This window comes from Trichoplusia ni, chromosome 1, assembly GCF_003590095.1.
Source record: "Trichoplusia ni isolate ovarian cell line Hi5 chromosome 1, tn1, whole genome shotgun sequence".
Taxonomy (NCBI): Eukaryota; Metazoa; Arthropoda; class Insecta; order Lepidoptera; family Noctuidae; genus Trichoplusia; species Trichoplusia ni.
In genome coordinates, this window is record NC_039478.1 from 12,043,734 (window position 1) to 12,061,571 (window position 17,838).

At 35.9% G+C, this 17,838-nt stretch overlaps 1 protein-coding gene across 3 annotated transcripts in view; it reads right to left on the reverse strand.

The window, feature by feature from the left end:
- LOC113494825 (semaphorin-1A) overlaps positions 1-14,048 on the reverse strand; it is a 326,527-nt gene extending 312,479 nt beyond the window's left edge. For all 3 annotated transcript variants that reach the window (XM_026873332.1, XM_026873322.1, XM_026873314.1), the window contains exon 1: positions 13,873-14,048. In XM_026873332.1, the coding sequence (XP_026729133.1) occupies positions 13,873-13,969 (97 nt within the window). In that variant the 5' untranslated portion in view covers positions 13,970-14,048. The remainder of the gene's footprint in view (positions 1-13,872) is intronic.
- Between the last annotated feature and the right edge of the window lie 3,790 nt (positions 14,049-17,838).

The following is a 17,838-nucleotide window of genomic DNA, read 5'->3' on the forward strand; positions in this document are numbered from 1 at the left end:
TTTCCCTAAATCCTAAATTCTCATAAATAAATACATGACATAAAACGTTTAGATAAATAAACAAGATTCAAACCACCAACCCTGACACAGCCTGGCACAGTTCATATAACGTTAAATCAAAACCAACAATTTCACCAAAGAAAACTATTCAAGCCCAAACTTGAGTTAATGAAGTTTTTTTTCGTTGACATTAATTTCGTATCAGGTGTCACGAAGGTTGCCTTTGACGTTATTAAAAAGGTGCCTAGTAACCACGTAATTATATTTCGCTTTTGTTTTTTATTAATGGCTCTCATAATAAGTGCCTACACTACCTACCTACCTATAGGTACTTCAAATTATATTTTTGTTATATCATCATTGGCCTAGCCTTTTCCCAACTATGTTGGGGTCGGCTACCAGTCCAACCGGTTTCAGCTAAGTACCAGTGTTTTACAAGGAGCGACTGCCTATCTGACCTCCTCAACCCAGTTACCTGGGCAACACGATACCCCTTGGTTAGTCTGGCTGTCAGACTTTTTCAAGCTTCTGACTACCTGTAACGACTGTCAAAGATGTAGGAATAACAGCCGGGACCCACAATTTAACGTGCCTTCCGAAACACGGAGGAACTCGTTATGACAAAGATGGTCACCCATCTACGGACCAACCGCGTCAAGCATAGCTTAACCTGATCGAATTACTTATGCGGTTATAGCTTAGCCACGAGCTCCTCTATTTTTGTTATATGAATATGATGAATTACTCTTTAGTGTTTTTTGACGTAGGTATTACGAGTAGGTACTAACTTTTTACACGAAAATATAGGGCATGCCTTTCTTTTGCCTAGGCATATTCAATTACTGTCTGGGACTAATATAACTTTAAATATTTTGATCTGCCTATCTGACATCTTTAACTCATTTTCCCGTTATTTGGTATCTTACAGTTAAACTGACAGAACTAATGATAGAATACTAATAAATGCTCATTTTATAAAATTTTGAATCATGGAATTGACAATTAAAAGGCCGCCAACAGTAAAATTAAATCTATAGATCACAGCCTAAAACAATACCGGATAATTAATTTACGTAATAAAACTTATCGAACCTCTAATAGGAAAGCTTACACAACTTACATAGGAAGCAATAGGAACCGCATCACAAGTTAGTTCAAATCGTATAAGTTCATTAGTTATTGCCTCGGATCGCATAAACACAATACGCGGTGGCGCCACGGGCGATTTAAATTTATTACTCACTCGGGGGGGCTACCAATACGCAACGTAAGCTTAGTGTGTGAGAGAGATGGAGAATCACACAGCGTAGAGCAGTATCTCGCTCACACAATTACTTTAATAAGAATTGGTAGATTTTATGCAATATGATACTCTTAAAAGTTTAAACGTTTTGCTTATAAGATATTTGTTTTCTTTCTTTTTGTAGCCGCAGTTTGTTGTAACTTTAAACTTAAAAATAATGATTATTACTAATCTGGTATGGGTTGAGCTATGCCGATAAATACATGGGACTTAACCGTTATTAAATAAATAATTATTGTATGGGAAAGCTGTCAAACGAAAACTGTTATTGAGAATTTATAATTTGAAATATGAGTAAAATAATATCGGTTGATTTTTATAGCGTATAGCGTTACAGACGCTAAAGTTTATTACATTGAAGGTTATTAATGTGGTATACCTATATGTATACGGAAAAACTGTTTAATTGTTTAAATATAAAAAGTTCTTTAAAAAAGTTTAAAATAAAAGAATGACACAATAGAGTTTCCATTCATTAAAAATCATGAGCTATCACGGTGGTATTTATCGATGGGTAGGCATGAGGTCATCGATCTCACTGCATCCAACCGGAACACAGGACTTAGCGTACTTCTCACAGACAGGATGTTTTCTCTTCAAACTTTAATACTATGCCCACTTTGCCCAACACTAGACATCATTCATGAATTATGAATGAGATGACGGAAGAAATATTTAGAATTTTTACAGGTTATAAATGTTTGCCGTCAAAATTTATGCTTAGCATAAAACTTTAGAAAAAAGTAATTAAAAAAGCTTATAAAAACAAAAATTATTGACCAAAGCTCAAAATTTTGAGAAAATGAGTCAAAAGCACTGTCTTAAAAAAAGCAAATTAATGTTTTTATGGCATTAGAAATTACCGTTCGGCATTTGTTTATTTTAATACCCACATCCAGTTCATCATTTAATTTTGTTTTGTTTCAATACTCATTTGAATAAATATTTTATATCAATCAGGCACAAATACATTCAACAACAAACATATAGACACATACAAGTCAGACTCAGTCTCACAATCAAAGGGAACCTCTGTAATCCCTAGCTCCCCAGTTCCCTTACATCCTCCTTGCTTTCACACTTCATGGTATAGGGCCCTCTATTCTTTCCACTTTAATGAATAAAGCAATATATTTAACTGGAACGTGCATAATACTCCTTCGAGTGACAACCCTAGCTTGGTAAGTTGGTACTCCGTTTTACATACGATGTCAATAACACACGAAGTTGGTATAGTCAGCAACAGAAGATTTAACACAATTAAGTCCTAGAATTAAGTTTTGTAAATTGTAGAGCCTAGGTCCTACAACACAGGGAATCCTATTGTGGGATCTAGAGCATAACCGATAATGTAAAAAATTCTGGCAATAAACGATTTTCCCTTTTTTTTCGCTTACTCATCATCATCCTAGCCTTTTCCCAACTATGATGGGGTCGGCTTCCAGTCTGGCCGGATTCAGCTAAGTCCCAGTCTCTTACAAGAAGCGACTGCCTATCTGACCTCCTCAACCCAGTTACCTGGTCAACACGATAAACTTTAGTGAGACTGGTGGTCAGACTTTCTAACTTCTGACTATTGAGTCGCTGTTGTACTATTGTTTAATAAACTTGATACCTATTACAGTTAAAACGTAAAGAACACCAATTCCTACATGCCACTGAAAAATACTTGCGCTTGTTTAATAGGGCTGTGTTATCGACTTATTTTGCTGACTGTACTTCGTTCTATTTCCGATATAATAGCTAAATATCCGATGGTAATTATAATAATTATTGTCGGCCATTGATTCGTTTGTAGTGTTGGACTATTTTAGACACGGAATTAGTTAGTCTCAAAATAGTAACGAAAATGTTCGTTTGGTTAATAATTATAATTATAACAGTGACAGTTTCGGAATTATTTTGTATGACAATATGAAAATAACAAACTAATGGGATTAAAATTTACTTGAAAGAGATACAGAATTTGTTTTCTTTTTTATATCTAAATAATATTTTATCTATTAATATATAAAGCTGAAGAGTTTGTTTGTTTGTTTGAACGCGCTAATCTCAGGCACTACTGGTACAAATTGAAAAAATATTTTTGTGTTGAATAGACCATTCATCGAGGAAGGTTAGGCTATATACCATCACGCTGCGACTAATAGTAGCGAAGATATAAAGGAAAATGTGGAAAAAACAGGGGCATTATTCATCTTCGAGGGCTTCCGTTCAAAAATTCTTAGCTTATAGCTTCTAACCACGCGAACGAAGTCGCGGGCAACAGCTAGTTATATGATAAAAGGTACAGAATTAATTTAATCACCCTATGTAGCTCTATCTTCATCTTTATGTATTCGCTCTGTGTAGTATATTTAACCGTCTATAACATATTATAGTCTGTGGTCAACGTATTGTTACGTAACTTTCGCAGTTCCAGACGTCTGGGCCATTCATTGCTCGCGGAAAAAGTTCCGTCGCATAATACTCCGCAAAAATAGATTATATCAACCATGCCAGTTTGGTCCTGGCTACGAATATTACCTACTATAGAAAATTATATGATCGTAATCAGTAATCATGCTTGTAAAGTTACAAGAAAATTTATGATACTTTTTAAAACCTTTTTACAAGGTATAATAATATTAGAGTTTGCAGGTTTTTACTATTTTCTGATCAAATAATAATGCCAACCTACCAATATACCTACGTCCCACAGTTGAGCACTTTGCCGTTAAAGGAAGGTTTTCTGAATCTATCTTTAATTGCGAATGTTTGTTATTCTAGAAAGAACTCTTTGAACACAATTTACTTAAGTAAATCAATACCTCTACAAACACAGATTCTACCAAATATTCTTCAAGTTTCTATAATAAATTGCTCAATATTCCCGTAACGGAAACGTTCAGATTTCCATGAAAATAAAAGGTTAATGAATATCTTTAACGTCTTTTTCGAAACAGGATCGTATTGCTTCAATTATCGTTGTTTTTACGTCTGTGTTCAATTCTTTACTTTACACTTACGAAACATGGGATTGGATGAGATTACAGAAATAATTCGTGAGGATTGAGGTGGACAATAACAATAAGGAAAACGCAAGATACCTATGTTTATAATAGGTAAAGTAGGTGTCACTAGAAGTCTGACATTCCCTGCTCAATCCAAAGCAAGAGGAGAAATTTTATGATTTCCCATCTAGGATATAGTAGGAGTTAAAAATAGATAATTATGCACAAAATACAAGCTTGCTTAGTTTGAGACTAGATGGCGTTGTCTGAAATTGGGAAATATTTTAGAATTATAAAACTTACAAGTATCTACAATAACTGTAGTTTAATTACATTAGTCTTAAATATTCATTACCTACGTCCTAAGTAAGAATAATCGTCTTCATAGACAAAACTCATTAAAACGATAATTATTGTCACAAGAAACTTAAGCCTAACACCACAAAAATACAAAAAGCTTATATTCCTTGATACTTTATAACATAAATAGTTTTACTTAATACGTAACATAAATTTCTATAGTAAAAACGCAATCTAATAAGAATATCAAAGGAATGTATGAAATATAAATGAACTCTGAACATGATTCCGGTGGCGACATCCGAATATAGAGTAATCGATAGCCGTCACGACACTGCTTCCCTCTGTTATTTACAACAACGTCAAAATAAGGTTCACGTAACAAACGTAGCCTTTTTTAGGTTTTTCTCCTGTTTTTTATAAATTAGTAATGTTTTGTTTTGAAGAGTTATCGCATAGCGTTAAGATCCACGTCTATACATAAATGTAGAGTTCTTGCTTTTCTGTAAATGGAAACTAAAAAAAAATAGTATAATTGAACAAACGTCAAAAATCAACATGGCGTATATATCGCAATTAAAGAAGTAATTAATTTAGTGCTATTAAAATAAATAAATATTGATTATACTAATGAAATGGATTGGGAACTTAATTACATTTATTTAGTTTTTTTTCTCAGGTTTTATGAGTAAGGTAAGATTTCTCTAGACCTAAATAACAAAACCCTAAGCTTGCTCTCGACTCAATCTCCAGTCTCCGATAATCGTATACAGATAGTCCTGGGACAAAGCACTCGACACCAATTGTGATCAAGACTCCTCGTAACACATTTTGTACCCTATTCCTTAGCACATAGAGTACATTGTTAGCTGTAGTATGGAATTGGTTTAAGAGGAAAGAGCCCGGTAGGAAGTTGCCGTCACTTAACACAAATAGCAACACAAATGTATTAACATAAAACATATACTTATTCTGGCTGGTTACATATATTATGGCAAGAATAAGTTCATTGCACAAGCCAAATAAAAAGAATAGTCGCAAGACTAAGTATACCAACATAGAGTCGACCTCTCGAAGGCTTCAAAACAAAGAAAGTAAAACAGTAGTGCACAGTTATCATTGTACGCTCGGTCATTGACCGCATGTCAAGTTCAAGAGTAGAAGGGCCGCTCGAACCGTTTATTTTTAGGGCACTAAATATACTGAACCCGTTCAGTGTTCCAAGTAATGTTTCCTGCCGAGCTTCTTGATTGGCTCGCGTATACTAAACACTTGCGAAAATGTTTACTCAGAAAGATCAAAGATAGAATTGTCGTGAAATTGAATCATGGACTTAGGAGACAACGTTTTGAGTACGAGATACAATATTGTTAAACATTGTAACTCATTCAAGTAACAACAATCTTTGACAGGTATTTTATGAAACTTAAAGAACTGTTGAGACGAAAAATATGTTTAACTAATTTGTTAAATGTTAATTCGAAACATTTGAACGTTGTTAAATCCAGTGTAAAATATACCACAACAATGAAAACATATTAAATGCCATATCCATGTTTCAACACCTTTTCAATCCAGCTGTGAAAACAATTCAAAACCTGTTTGAAGTCACCTCGTATGATACCCTCGGATGTCCTTTGGAAGTACTGAGACATTCAGCCATTCTGAACCCTATGGTCTTATGATGATTAGAAGTACCCACTGAGAGATTCAACAATGTTACACATTGCACCATAAGTGAATAGAAACAGAAGAATGTATGTTCCTGCATTTGTTTTTTTACTAGCTTCATAAAACTTAATGAATTCACCAGCCATACAATTTAACTGAACAATACGTCAAAGACAAGGAACTTAATATTCAATTGAGTCATATTTATGTTAGATCAAATGACTGCAATGGATCTCGAAACGAGAGCTGCACTTAGTCTCGTGTGAGGTCGAACAGTTAAAACTGATGTCATCCACTTTAAACTCCCAATAAATAACATAATGTACTCCCACGCAAAGTCTATTGAAACCATTACTAATAATAATTTTGATAAGAGGATAAATTGAACACACAAATTTAACAAAGCTTAACTTAAAATTGAATGTACATAAGTCTTACTTTTAACCCATAGAAAGAGAAAATCTGTAGAATAATTATTTAGACAAGAGTTGAACACCTACACAATGTTATATCACTTTACCTGAACTTGAATATCGATCTATTTTATTTTATCCTCTTAAAAGTTAAAGACATAATGAGTCTTAGCAGCAGAATGATCATCCTGACGTAAGTTGAAAACATAAATGCTGCAACTATGTCTTATTAAAGTCTTATTAGTAGTGTCAGTCTTATTAAAAAAAAGTCCAACAAAACACGACACGTAACAGAGGAATAATCACTAAGTTATTAATTGAACATCCAATATTGTTATATCATTAAACTTAAACTTAATTGTCTATCTGTTTCATTGTAACCTCTTAAAAAGACAAAAAGATAATCGAAAATATTTAATTAAAACTGACTAAATGTAGGCAATCGAAGTTTTAGTATGTGGGATCCATTATCTTTCACTCAAAAACCATTTTTCAGTATAACACAAAACCAATGATAAAATAATTTTTCATCTGCAAAATGGTTTCAATTCTCACTTTTCACATCGAAAATGCCTTAAAACTCTTCCATTTTGCTATCCATTAGCAAATCCGATGTCGGTACAGATTTCTGTGAGGTATTTTAAACCATTGTAAATACTGATGAAATTCGTAAATTCGTGTATCAATTTTATACGTGAGAGCTTCGATATGTATTCACTTTTGAAAATAAGATTAATAATTTTGTTTTTTAATCTTGTTATTTTTTTAACCTATTTGATAACTTTCCTTTTGTGGTTAATTTGTAGACTTAGGCTTATTCTATAAACTTTTCTCTGAACGTGGTATAACTTAGCAGTATTGAAATTTCTTTTACACTACCTAACTACACTAATTTTTATCAATTGATTTAGCATTTTGAGACGTTTTGAGAGATAATTATTGGAACTAATAAACCCGATTATAAAATTTCTTTTACGTTAGTTAGAGACGTATTACCTAAATAGTTAAAAATAGTCTAAATTCTGACACTAAATTTGTTCATAATTGCAATGAATTATCAACACATTGTTTAATAAACTTTCCTTTTAATATACAAATAATGAATCGGCTTTTAAAATTCATATAGCATGCATAACAGGGTGCGATCCACCCTTAGCCGCTACATTCCCATTGTTAGGGCCCACATTGTGCAAGAACCACCTGGCTCATTAACGGTACTGGAATCAGGACCAGTATAACTTGATACCTGAAGACTACGACACACCTAGGAGCTTTGCGACTGGTAGGGATTTTATATCACGATTTTGTTGATATAAAATTGGTAATGTCAAAACAATATTATTTGGAAGCACATTTTAAGAAAGCAAAGTGTTTTTATTTATTATCTAAACTGCATAAGGTAGACATAGGCTTTCAAAGCACTTTTTTAAACTTAGGAATTTCACATGAAGACAAAAAGAAAAAGGGTACTTTTCGAACCTAGCCACACACAAAAATAATAACGTTTTTTTGCCTAAAATTACTCTAAGGTATTTTTTATTTTTGTTCACGTAAGACAAGGCAGTGCCTTGTGTAATGACTTACCACAACAACAAAATAAGGCTTATCAAAAAAATCATATTCGCACGCGTACAAGAGGCATCCACTAAGCTCTCAGAGGCCATGATAAAATGGTCGCGAAACACGTTTCACTTGCCTTGCCTCCACGTCACTGGCCCATTTCTTACGATCCATTGACTTCGAGCCATTCATTGGTGCCTTTTCAAATGAGAAGGGTTTTAAATGCGACTCACTGCAAATGAGAACGTATATGAAGATTTATCGCACATATATTGTTGTGGGGTGACGTATAGCTAACTAAAAAATAACCAGCAAGCGAAAATATGCTAACGCTTTTGTAAAAGTTAAAATTTAAATGTAAATTTTAAAGCAAAATAATAAGCAATGGTCTAATAATCACTTTAAAAAACGATCAAAATAAGTTGCTAAATAAGTACATCATAAATTATTTCGTAATCACTAATTATTAATCCATATCAAATCCCAATAGAAAAGAAATAATCTTAAGAATTCGTTTGCATAAAAGCCAAATTAATCAGACAGAGTAGTTCACATAAAATTAACAAAAAAATCAAATATAAATTAGATACAGATAGTTTTATCAAACTAATAGAAAGATATAAAAGATTTAGTAAAACTAAACGGTACATAATTAAACGGATGACATAAGAAAACACTTAGTTAATTGTCCTCTTTAACCTGGTATACGAAATGAGGGCTCTTGAATAAATGTTTTTAATTATGTTTGAACGCTGTAAAAAGTTTGTATAGCAGAAGAACCGGCTGGTTATTCCCCTCTGTGCTCGTGATTAGTTCATTTTAATCCCGGTTTAAAAACTACATGACAATAGGCTAGACGCTTTTTATATCGCAAAAAAGTCGTCTACCGTTCGTTCATACAGTTTCCCGTTGAGAATTTCGACAAATATTTTTATTACTAAACCAATGTTTGCACAGCCCTCGTCAGCAAGGGTTGGGATAAAAACACCATTCAATCCGCCATCTTTCTTTGATTCCGCTTCTAACCCATTTTTCATGCGAATATGAATAGAACAGCTGGTGCGATCGATTGCCGGCACTTTCCTTACCCAATCCCGTATACATGTCTGATGGAATATCTTATTAATAATAATAGAATATATACGCGTCCTATGCATATCAATAAGCTCGACAAGCTAAAATGTTTTATTGCGAAACTTGTTCAAGGGAAATGTTGAAAAAGAGAGTAAATAATAGTCTTTATCTAAAATAAGATTTATTACGCCCCTCATAAAACTTTTGGCAGTAAAAACAGATGAGGTTTAAAACAAAAATCCGATTGCAAACGCACAAAACTTTCTCTTAGTGAACGATCCACAAAATGCATTCACGAAGTTAGGAAAGCACTTTCGACCTCCCGCAAAGGAAATGCACGGTAAAATAAATGTGATGCATGATTTTTGAATAATCAGCTATGTATATAGCGCAGTAAAAACACAAACAAGTAAATGATAAGATATTCGCATTTGTATACTAAGTAGCTAAATAAGAGTCGCAAATGCGAAAGCACTTAAGAAAAGTCTCAAAAACAAAAGAGGAAAATTTGATTGTACAAGCTGAACCAGCGACCCCAAACAGCCCACTAAAAGAAATTAATCGGCGTGTCCGAAAAAATAAAAACAAAGGAACGGTAAATCCCACACTGGGAAGACAATACATCGCGTCGTCATAAAGTTGTGTCTCTCCCGCCAGGCGGCGCCATGGCGGCCCCTCCCCGCGCCCCGCCGCGACGCCGTACGCACGTGCGTGCTACTTGTCTCCGCCATTCACAACCCGGCGCAACCAAAACAAAACTCTAACACCGCACCCTAAATCTCATTTTCCTCCATGCGTGTTATTTAACTGCAGAAGACGCTGCTCAGTCTATTAGTCACCGTATCACGTTACCATTAAACACATTTTTGTGTTCCACCGCAACCACATTCCTCGATTCTAAAACCAATTGTGTTGCAGCATGCTTGAACTTTTGTCCTTTTTTGATTGACTCTTATCGGTGGCCGTATGATTTTTATTAATATTGTCATTTTAAATTAGTTGAACATACGACTCAGGAACAACGGAAATTGATTGGTTTTCTGACCGGAACTGTTTCTCATATATCCATTTATTTCGAGTGACATCTTCACATATTTGGGGAACAGATGAACTAAGACTTATCATCTGTCAGTTGACAGTTTTGAGTGTGATATTGTTATATTATATGTTGTTCTCATATTTATTAGTTCGTCAGATAAGTGGTCGTTATAACTCGAATTACAACCATAGTTAAATCACGATACTGATACAATTTACGATACTTAATGAACAAAAAAACAATAGACTCGGAACAAATTCTAATCAGAATACTGATAGCCCATAAAAACTCGAACAATATTAATAGTAGAGAGGATGCAAACACAGAGTGTGTCAACACAATAAAACCCTCCAACGCATTAAAACAAAACCCCATTGAGTAAAAAATTAATGGTCCCACAGCGAGACCTCACAGAGACTTAATAAATTGTAAGCTGTACACTGAAATCATAAACAACGCTCCGTCATAGCAGTATTATGCACCCCAACCACATAACAGCCCCCCGATGTATTGGTTCCTGACGAATAACCCAATAAATACCCATAAGGTACAAGCGACACGTACAAAATATTCCAGGGACATAAAAGCATTATCCTGTTAAGTAATTTATTTCTTCTTCAGGTTGTAACTGAACGGTTATTTTATGGTACCTCTTAAACGTTCTATAATCCTAGCAGTTAAAGCATAAAGGAGGGTGTCGGTACCCATAACGCAACACCATAAACGGTAAAGAATTGAACTAAAGACTTAGTCACCTGTTCCAAGCATACGCCATAAATCTTTACTTTTTAAAGGGACCAACGCAAAGTGCGGGGTTAGGGATTTTACGGAGCCCATTTTGTACTGATTTCATATTGTAAAAAAACTTTTATATCTACTCTTCTTTGGTTTCCAAGTCTTTGATGTATTGTATTTAAATTTAATTAGGAATTCATTACCTCTATTATAACAATATTTCTTTTGATATTTTTGGCGAATTGTGAAGGAAGCCATGGGATAATGGAATTTAATTTGCTCTCATTGATGTTCGGTCTATTTAGAGGCTGCTTTCAAACCTGACCTGTGTTAATCTTAGTATTGAGTCAGCGTCTTGTGAGTCACGGATTTCATCCCAGCCAGTCCCCGCATGTTCTACCGACTGCCCACTCTTGGAGAACCGGTCTAGATGAACTTAAACTGGATACCTTCTTTTATATACAGATTTCTATACTCACGTTATTGTTCGCATTCCCGATCGTAACGGGACTTTTTGTTACTGCTTTAATATCATAGGCAGTATCATATTTGTACCGAGAATTGGGAAATATTTTTGAAACTAGTAAAATTTTTATTCCATTTTTAGACTTTCATGCCATTTTCGCCCAAACCCAGCTTACACACACTCAATATCAATATATCTTTACAATATTTTTCTACTTTGAAACTATTGGATAGATATTTACGTGTAATTATCTTTAATATTAAACCTGGACTTCCCAGGTTTAAAGTTACTTAATTTCCTTTACGTGGTTTATTATTACGTTCGGAAATTGCTTAGATGGTACATGTTCCAAAGTGGTCTTACCCAGTATTCTAGTAGCACACTTTTCAAATAATGACGATATCGGTTGCTAGCGGACGTGAGTGCAGTAACATTACACAAATTAGGTTACTTAGATAGCCACTAGGTACTTATCTCTCAAGGCATGTTTAGCTTTACTACATGTAGGTACTTGCCGGTAAGTCAAGTCACTAGAATAGTATTGGTGCAGTGTTTTTGTTATTGATGATTGAAATATAGGTAATCGAAAAATTTACATTCGATAATAAAAAGTTTAAGGTCAAAAATTCGATAAAACTTTATGCTTCTGATAACGAAATTTGACGATAATACGATGTGGATGATATTTACTGGGTAATAGAAGCATACTTTTAAAATTAATAAGTACTTAATAATAAAATACCCTCACTCATGAAATTCAATATCGATAAAGTATCATTTTTCCGAGATGATCTCACTAACAACGACCGAAATATAACGGGAGGGAATCCCATAAAAACCTTATAACAGATGCCGGCGTTCCTACACCCAACGCATATTGACCGAAGATCGTATATTAAACCGCAAGCTGCGGTCAGTTTGACCCTTCTAATTTCGATTAGTGGATCATATTACCAGAGAGGTGTTGACACGCTCGCTACGAGTGTCCCTACATCAAACAGTTACTATAGCATTCTAATTAACTCGACTCGTCAACCGTCTAAGACTTGTTTACACTATTACATCCTACTGATATCGCACATTGAAGAGCAACACTTGACCTGATACACTTCAAATGATCTCATTACAATTTGCATTATCATTTTCATGAACAAGCGATCGTAATAAAAGTGATGCGATTAAAACAATAGCCGGATATGCAACAGTGACAGGATACGAGACGCATTCACGTCTCGACGTGACGTCATCTATTATCATTCAAGCTTCATAATAAATCGATCACATTCATAGAGCGGCATCAAAAGGAAAATAGATAACGAAACGCATACAATAGGCCAGACAAAGTTCCGTCCGCTACGTTAAACATCGCGTGGATCGCTAATCCGAGCGTAACATTGCAAAACGCAGAACAAACTGCTTCGCTTTGTGCTGCACTAATGAGAGCCACGTGGCCGTCCCCCGCAATGCAGACTGCACAATAAAACAATGCCGCTACAGTTGTGCATTCTGGCTTTATTCCTACAGGACTAACTGTCGCGTGACTGCGACTCGTTATGGGTGTACCGCAAGGCGCGCTCCTACACCCATTTCTGTTTATTCTATTTAGAATGTGAGTGCCGGCGAACGTTACCGACGTTTTGGTGATATCACTGTTTGATGCTGTTTTGAAACCATGGTTGTGCACTTTTAACTTAGCAACAATAAAAAATAACCATTTTTTAACATTGTTTTCACTTAAAACATTATTTACACTCGAAATTTTTAAGTCGCAATTCGAATCAGAATTTTCTATTTCTTATACTATTTTAGTCACTTCATCCAAAAACACTCATTAAAAATGTCTAAGTACCCTACATTTTACGAAAAAAAACTCATAACACACATCAGATTTCTGATAGCACTTTGTTTACATACATAGATTCAATCAAACACACCGACACTTGATACAGTTTACATCGGCGTCGAGCGAGTCTAACCTATACCGGAGCTTTCAACTTTGTATGTTTTGATAAATTTAACTTTTGATACACTTTTCACACGTTTTAGACAGTTTTTCGACTTTCAATCTTTACTTGTATGTATTAGATTCTGGCGGAAGTCACTCGTGGCACTTTTGACACAAACACGACAACTTTTGAATGGAGTGTTTGTTCGCGCGTTGTCGTCAAACAAAACAACATAAACATTAGACAGTCGGCGCGTCGCGGTACTGAAGTTTGTGGGGTCCTGTCGTGATCGGCTTCGAGGGCTATTAAGTCTATTGTTGTACGAGTTCACTAACACCGACATGTTTCTGTGTCGATTGTCGGTGGACTCACCTAATTGTGCGAAGACCTTGGGCCTGACGTTCTCCTGCCAGGCGGCGGCGGCGGCGGCGACCAGTGCCGCCAGCAGGACACAGCGCAGCACGAGCATGGCACTAGTCACAAGTCGACATCACTTGCAAAGCACTCGCGGCGCGGCGGGTCGCGTGACAGGCGGGCGGGGCGCGCGGCGGCCGGCGGCGGACTGGCGGTCCGCGGCGCCGGGGGGCGCGCCTGCGCGGCCGGCGCCCCGCGGTCTCGCATGCGTGGGGCTGCGGAGTGCGGACCTCGCACGTGACGCAGCCCTCCTCGCCCCCAGCGCACCCTCGACGGCTATCGCCGACCCTGCGACGTCATAATCGCGTTAAAAAAGCGCCTGCATATCCTAATGAACGCCGACACTAAACCTGCAATTAAACCCGACAGGGCGCCGCCAGAGGCCCTGAGCTTTTGTTTATAAGCGTTTTTAGTAGTATTAAAAATTCGTTAAGGGTATGTCGAGGGCGTGACAGTTCAGCGAATCGTAAGGTCGCAATTACAACTTTGATGGTTAACAACGGGGACGTAGGGTCGAATGCGTTGCGAAAGCTCCTATTACTTCCCCTTCCGGGAAAAAATCTCAACTCGTGTTTTTCGCACTAATTGAGGTACGTAAGAACATTTCTAATGATAGAGCCGACTACCTGTACTTAAATTCATTATTGTCTCGTTAAACTCTCCGCTGGCTCTTACTTTCATCAAAAAAGCTCTCGCAAAAGCTCACCAACGTCAATTCTGTGTCCCTTCTCAAAGTTAACAAAACTTTCTCGGAGCTATAAAATTATGTATTTAATTACACGCATCGTAAAATTAATGAATTGTTACTAAACTGAGTAAAATAACAAGTAAAACAAACTCTACAAAAAGTTACACAAGGTCCTAATATCCGTATCACATGAGCGCGGTGCAACTTTATCGAAATAAAAACTTTTGTACAACAGTAGGGCTCCCCGGCGCATTCATTATTATTAATTGGACAAAGTTGTTCCCCAGTAATTTTATTCGTCCAGTTTAGAACTCTGTCGAAGTATTACAAGTGCGATGTTAGTGTACCAGCGTCGAGCATTGTGCAGGGCCCGTGAGAAAATCAATAAAATAAACATTGATTGTGACCGACTCCTGCGCCGGGTCTGACTTTATTTATTGGAATATAGGAGGTTTTATTGCTATGGACGTGCTTAGTTTAGTAATATTTATAGTACTTGACATAAACGGAATGGATGAGGGAAATATGTAAATGAGAACTAGTCAACAAATCTTATTTGTTTGCTTATGGTCGTAACGTAGTGCTGTCGCGCCACACGCCAGCTTTCTTCCAATCAGCAATCTGTACTACACAGTACACATATACTACTAATACAGTGTAGAACAATCTAATTAGAATTAAGAGGCAAATTCTCATTTCTCCAGAACCGCAGCGCACCCATAGAAATTTAATAAAATTGTTAAGACACTAACTTCCTAACTCCAACCTTAAAACTGCATTAAAGTAAGACTTTTAAAATAAGAAAAGTTAGCAATTCCCAAGTTCTAGACTATTCGATACAGCTTGGACCAGATAGACACACGTTCGACCATCGTTTCTGTATAATAATCCAATTAGTAGGGAATTTAAAGCTTCCTCAAAGTCTTTGGGATCCGGTAATGTTATAAGGGAAGATTTTAGCACCGCTTACGGAATCTCCAGCGGCTGTTCAACTGCCTCACCAATTGAAGCCAGCCATTGATTGTTGTGGGAGTTTGATCAATAGCGAAAATCGGTGTAGAGCTGAAACCGCCCGAATCGTTCTTTATACAAAACAAAAGCTTTGCGCAAATCTAACTATCCGTTTGTTTCATTCGGAAAGTTTCGAGTTTATTTTTCTGTTTGACAATAACGAGTAGGGTTTGATTGGTGTTTGTATCATAGTGCTGTTAAACCTTTAGACTCTACACCGTGTGTGGTCTTTAGCCTCTGTATAGAGCAGGGTATAACTACTAAATACCAGTATTAGTGACCGCTTAGCATTCAGTATCCTGTTATTGCTACCAGTGTTACTGCGTATCCGATATCTAGTTATAAGCTTAGCAAGATAAAGTCAAGCATTAAGGCTGATTTTTCAACATTTTTTGCAATAAAAACTGCATTGTTTTGAGACAAAAAACGATCGAAATTTAAAAAAATATAGAGTCAAATATTTTATTCCTTTATCTGGTAAAGGTAATACCAAAAACATTATCTCAATTCTTTCATACAAACAAACGACCAATAATCAATATTTCAAAAGCTTAAAGAACAATGAAATAATTCGAATTCTACATTCGTTCAGACAGTGGAAATCAAAAAGGAATCAGTGAACTAACGAATCCCGTAGCAATCGCTTTCAACTTTGCCGTAGTGTAGACAAAGAATGTACGGACGAACAATGTCTTTATATTAATTAAGGAAATAAATTATAAATAACGAGACCTGGTCCCTTATAGACGTCCCGTCTGTTATAGACAAATACATATCTATTAACAACGCACCATGTATAAATGACGCGGCGGTTTTTTGCTGTCAGCAAGTTAAAGTCATAATACGGTCAGCATTTTTATATGTTTGTTTTAGTAATTGATGTAGTGGTATCGATTTGAATTGTAGAGTCTTGTGGGATCTTTTTTTTTTGTAATACACTATGAGAAAAAGGTGTGTTTAGGATTAAGTGTTGGATTGGCACGAGCTGTTCAAAAAAGCAAGTCATTTATAATTTAAGTATTTAAGGTTATATTTAGCTTAATTATAATTTAATTATTATTAACCTGAAAGCCTAACTTTCAGGTTGACGTTTCTTTTACGTTAGGTGTGAATGCTCATTTGGGCAACTGCACAAGCCGTCTATATTAAAGTAAAACTAGATTCGTATCGTATTGAAAACACTGTCTCACGCTCCCCAACTGAAAATATGCTTGGTTTGAACGTCCTCTCTGACACATCTAGTTAATGACCGCTACAGAAAACCGCATGATTTACGAATCGAGATAAACATCGTCACGTTTCCACAATCGAGTGCGTACTTTGGCCACTGTCGCGTTGTCTCCCTCGACAATCGCAGAAGATTTGCCGGACCCAAATCTTAGGGGCACTCCCCCATCCATGCCGACAATTTCTGAACTTGCACATAATTCATTTTTTTATTGATGCCAAAGCAATTAACTTATGGCGTCTTTTCATCAAAGAGATGGCGACATCATTTTAATTAAGAATTTGATAGGTCCGTTTATGTATTATTTTCTTAATTACATCAGACATTGAATGGTCTGTTAAATACATCGGTTTCATTCGGCCGGAGTCGAAGTGGACCGGTTCGTAATGGCTTCTATAGACTTTCAATGAACATTTATTTGCAGTTGAAGGAACTTTAAATGACGTAGAAATAATAATTGTGATTTGTTTTCGATTATAAAGTCTGATACAATATTTGCAATTTCAAAAGTTGGATTTTATAATAGGAGAATTAGAAACCCTGTTCTAAGTTCAAATGATTCCATACAGAAGATCTTGAGACAAATTAGGAGAGAACTTTATCCAACAGGGGTCTAACTAAAACTAAAATTGTGTTTTTTTATTGCACTTTAAAGTATTTTATCGTCAACAAATAAGATATACACACAAAATTAAACGTCCTCTGTCATGTCACAAAAAACATTTCTAAACTATTTTATTTTACCCAAAAACAATGGAAAGCTCTTAAAAGCTACGAAACGCGGTAGTGTCTCACCCACATTGACCACTGTGACCCAATTCCCTCAATTGACTCTCGCAACTCGCTCGGAACGATAAACAGCTGATACACTTTGTGTTTTCATTCCATTGTCATATCAAAGCGGATATATACTACTTATGTACAAACAAAAATAATAAATAAATAACTTTCCCAAATGTTCGTGTCGGTAGAGCGAAGCTTGAGAAAATACCCTTCT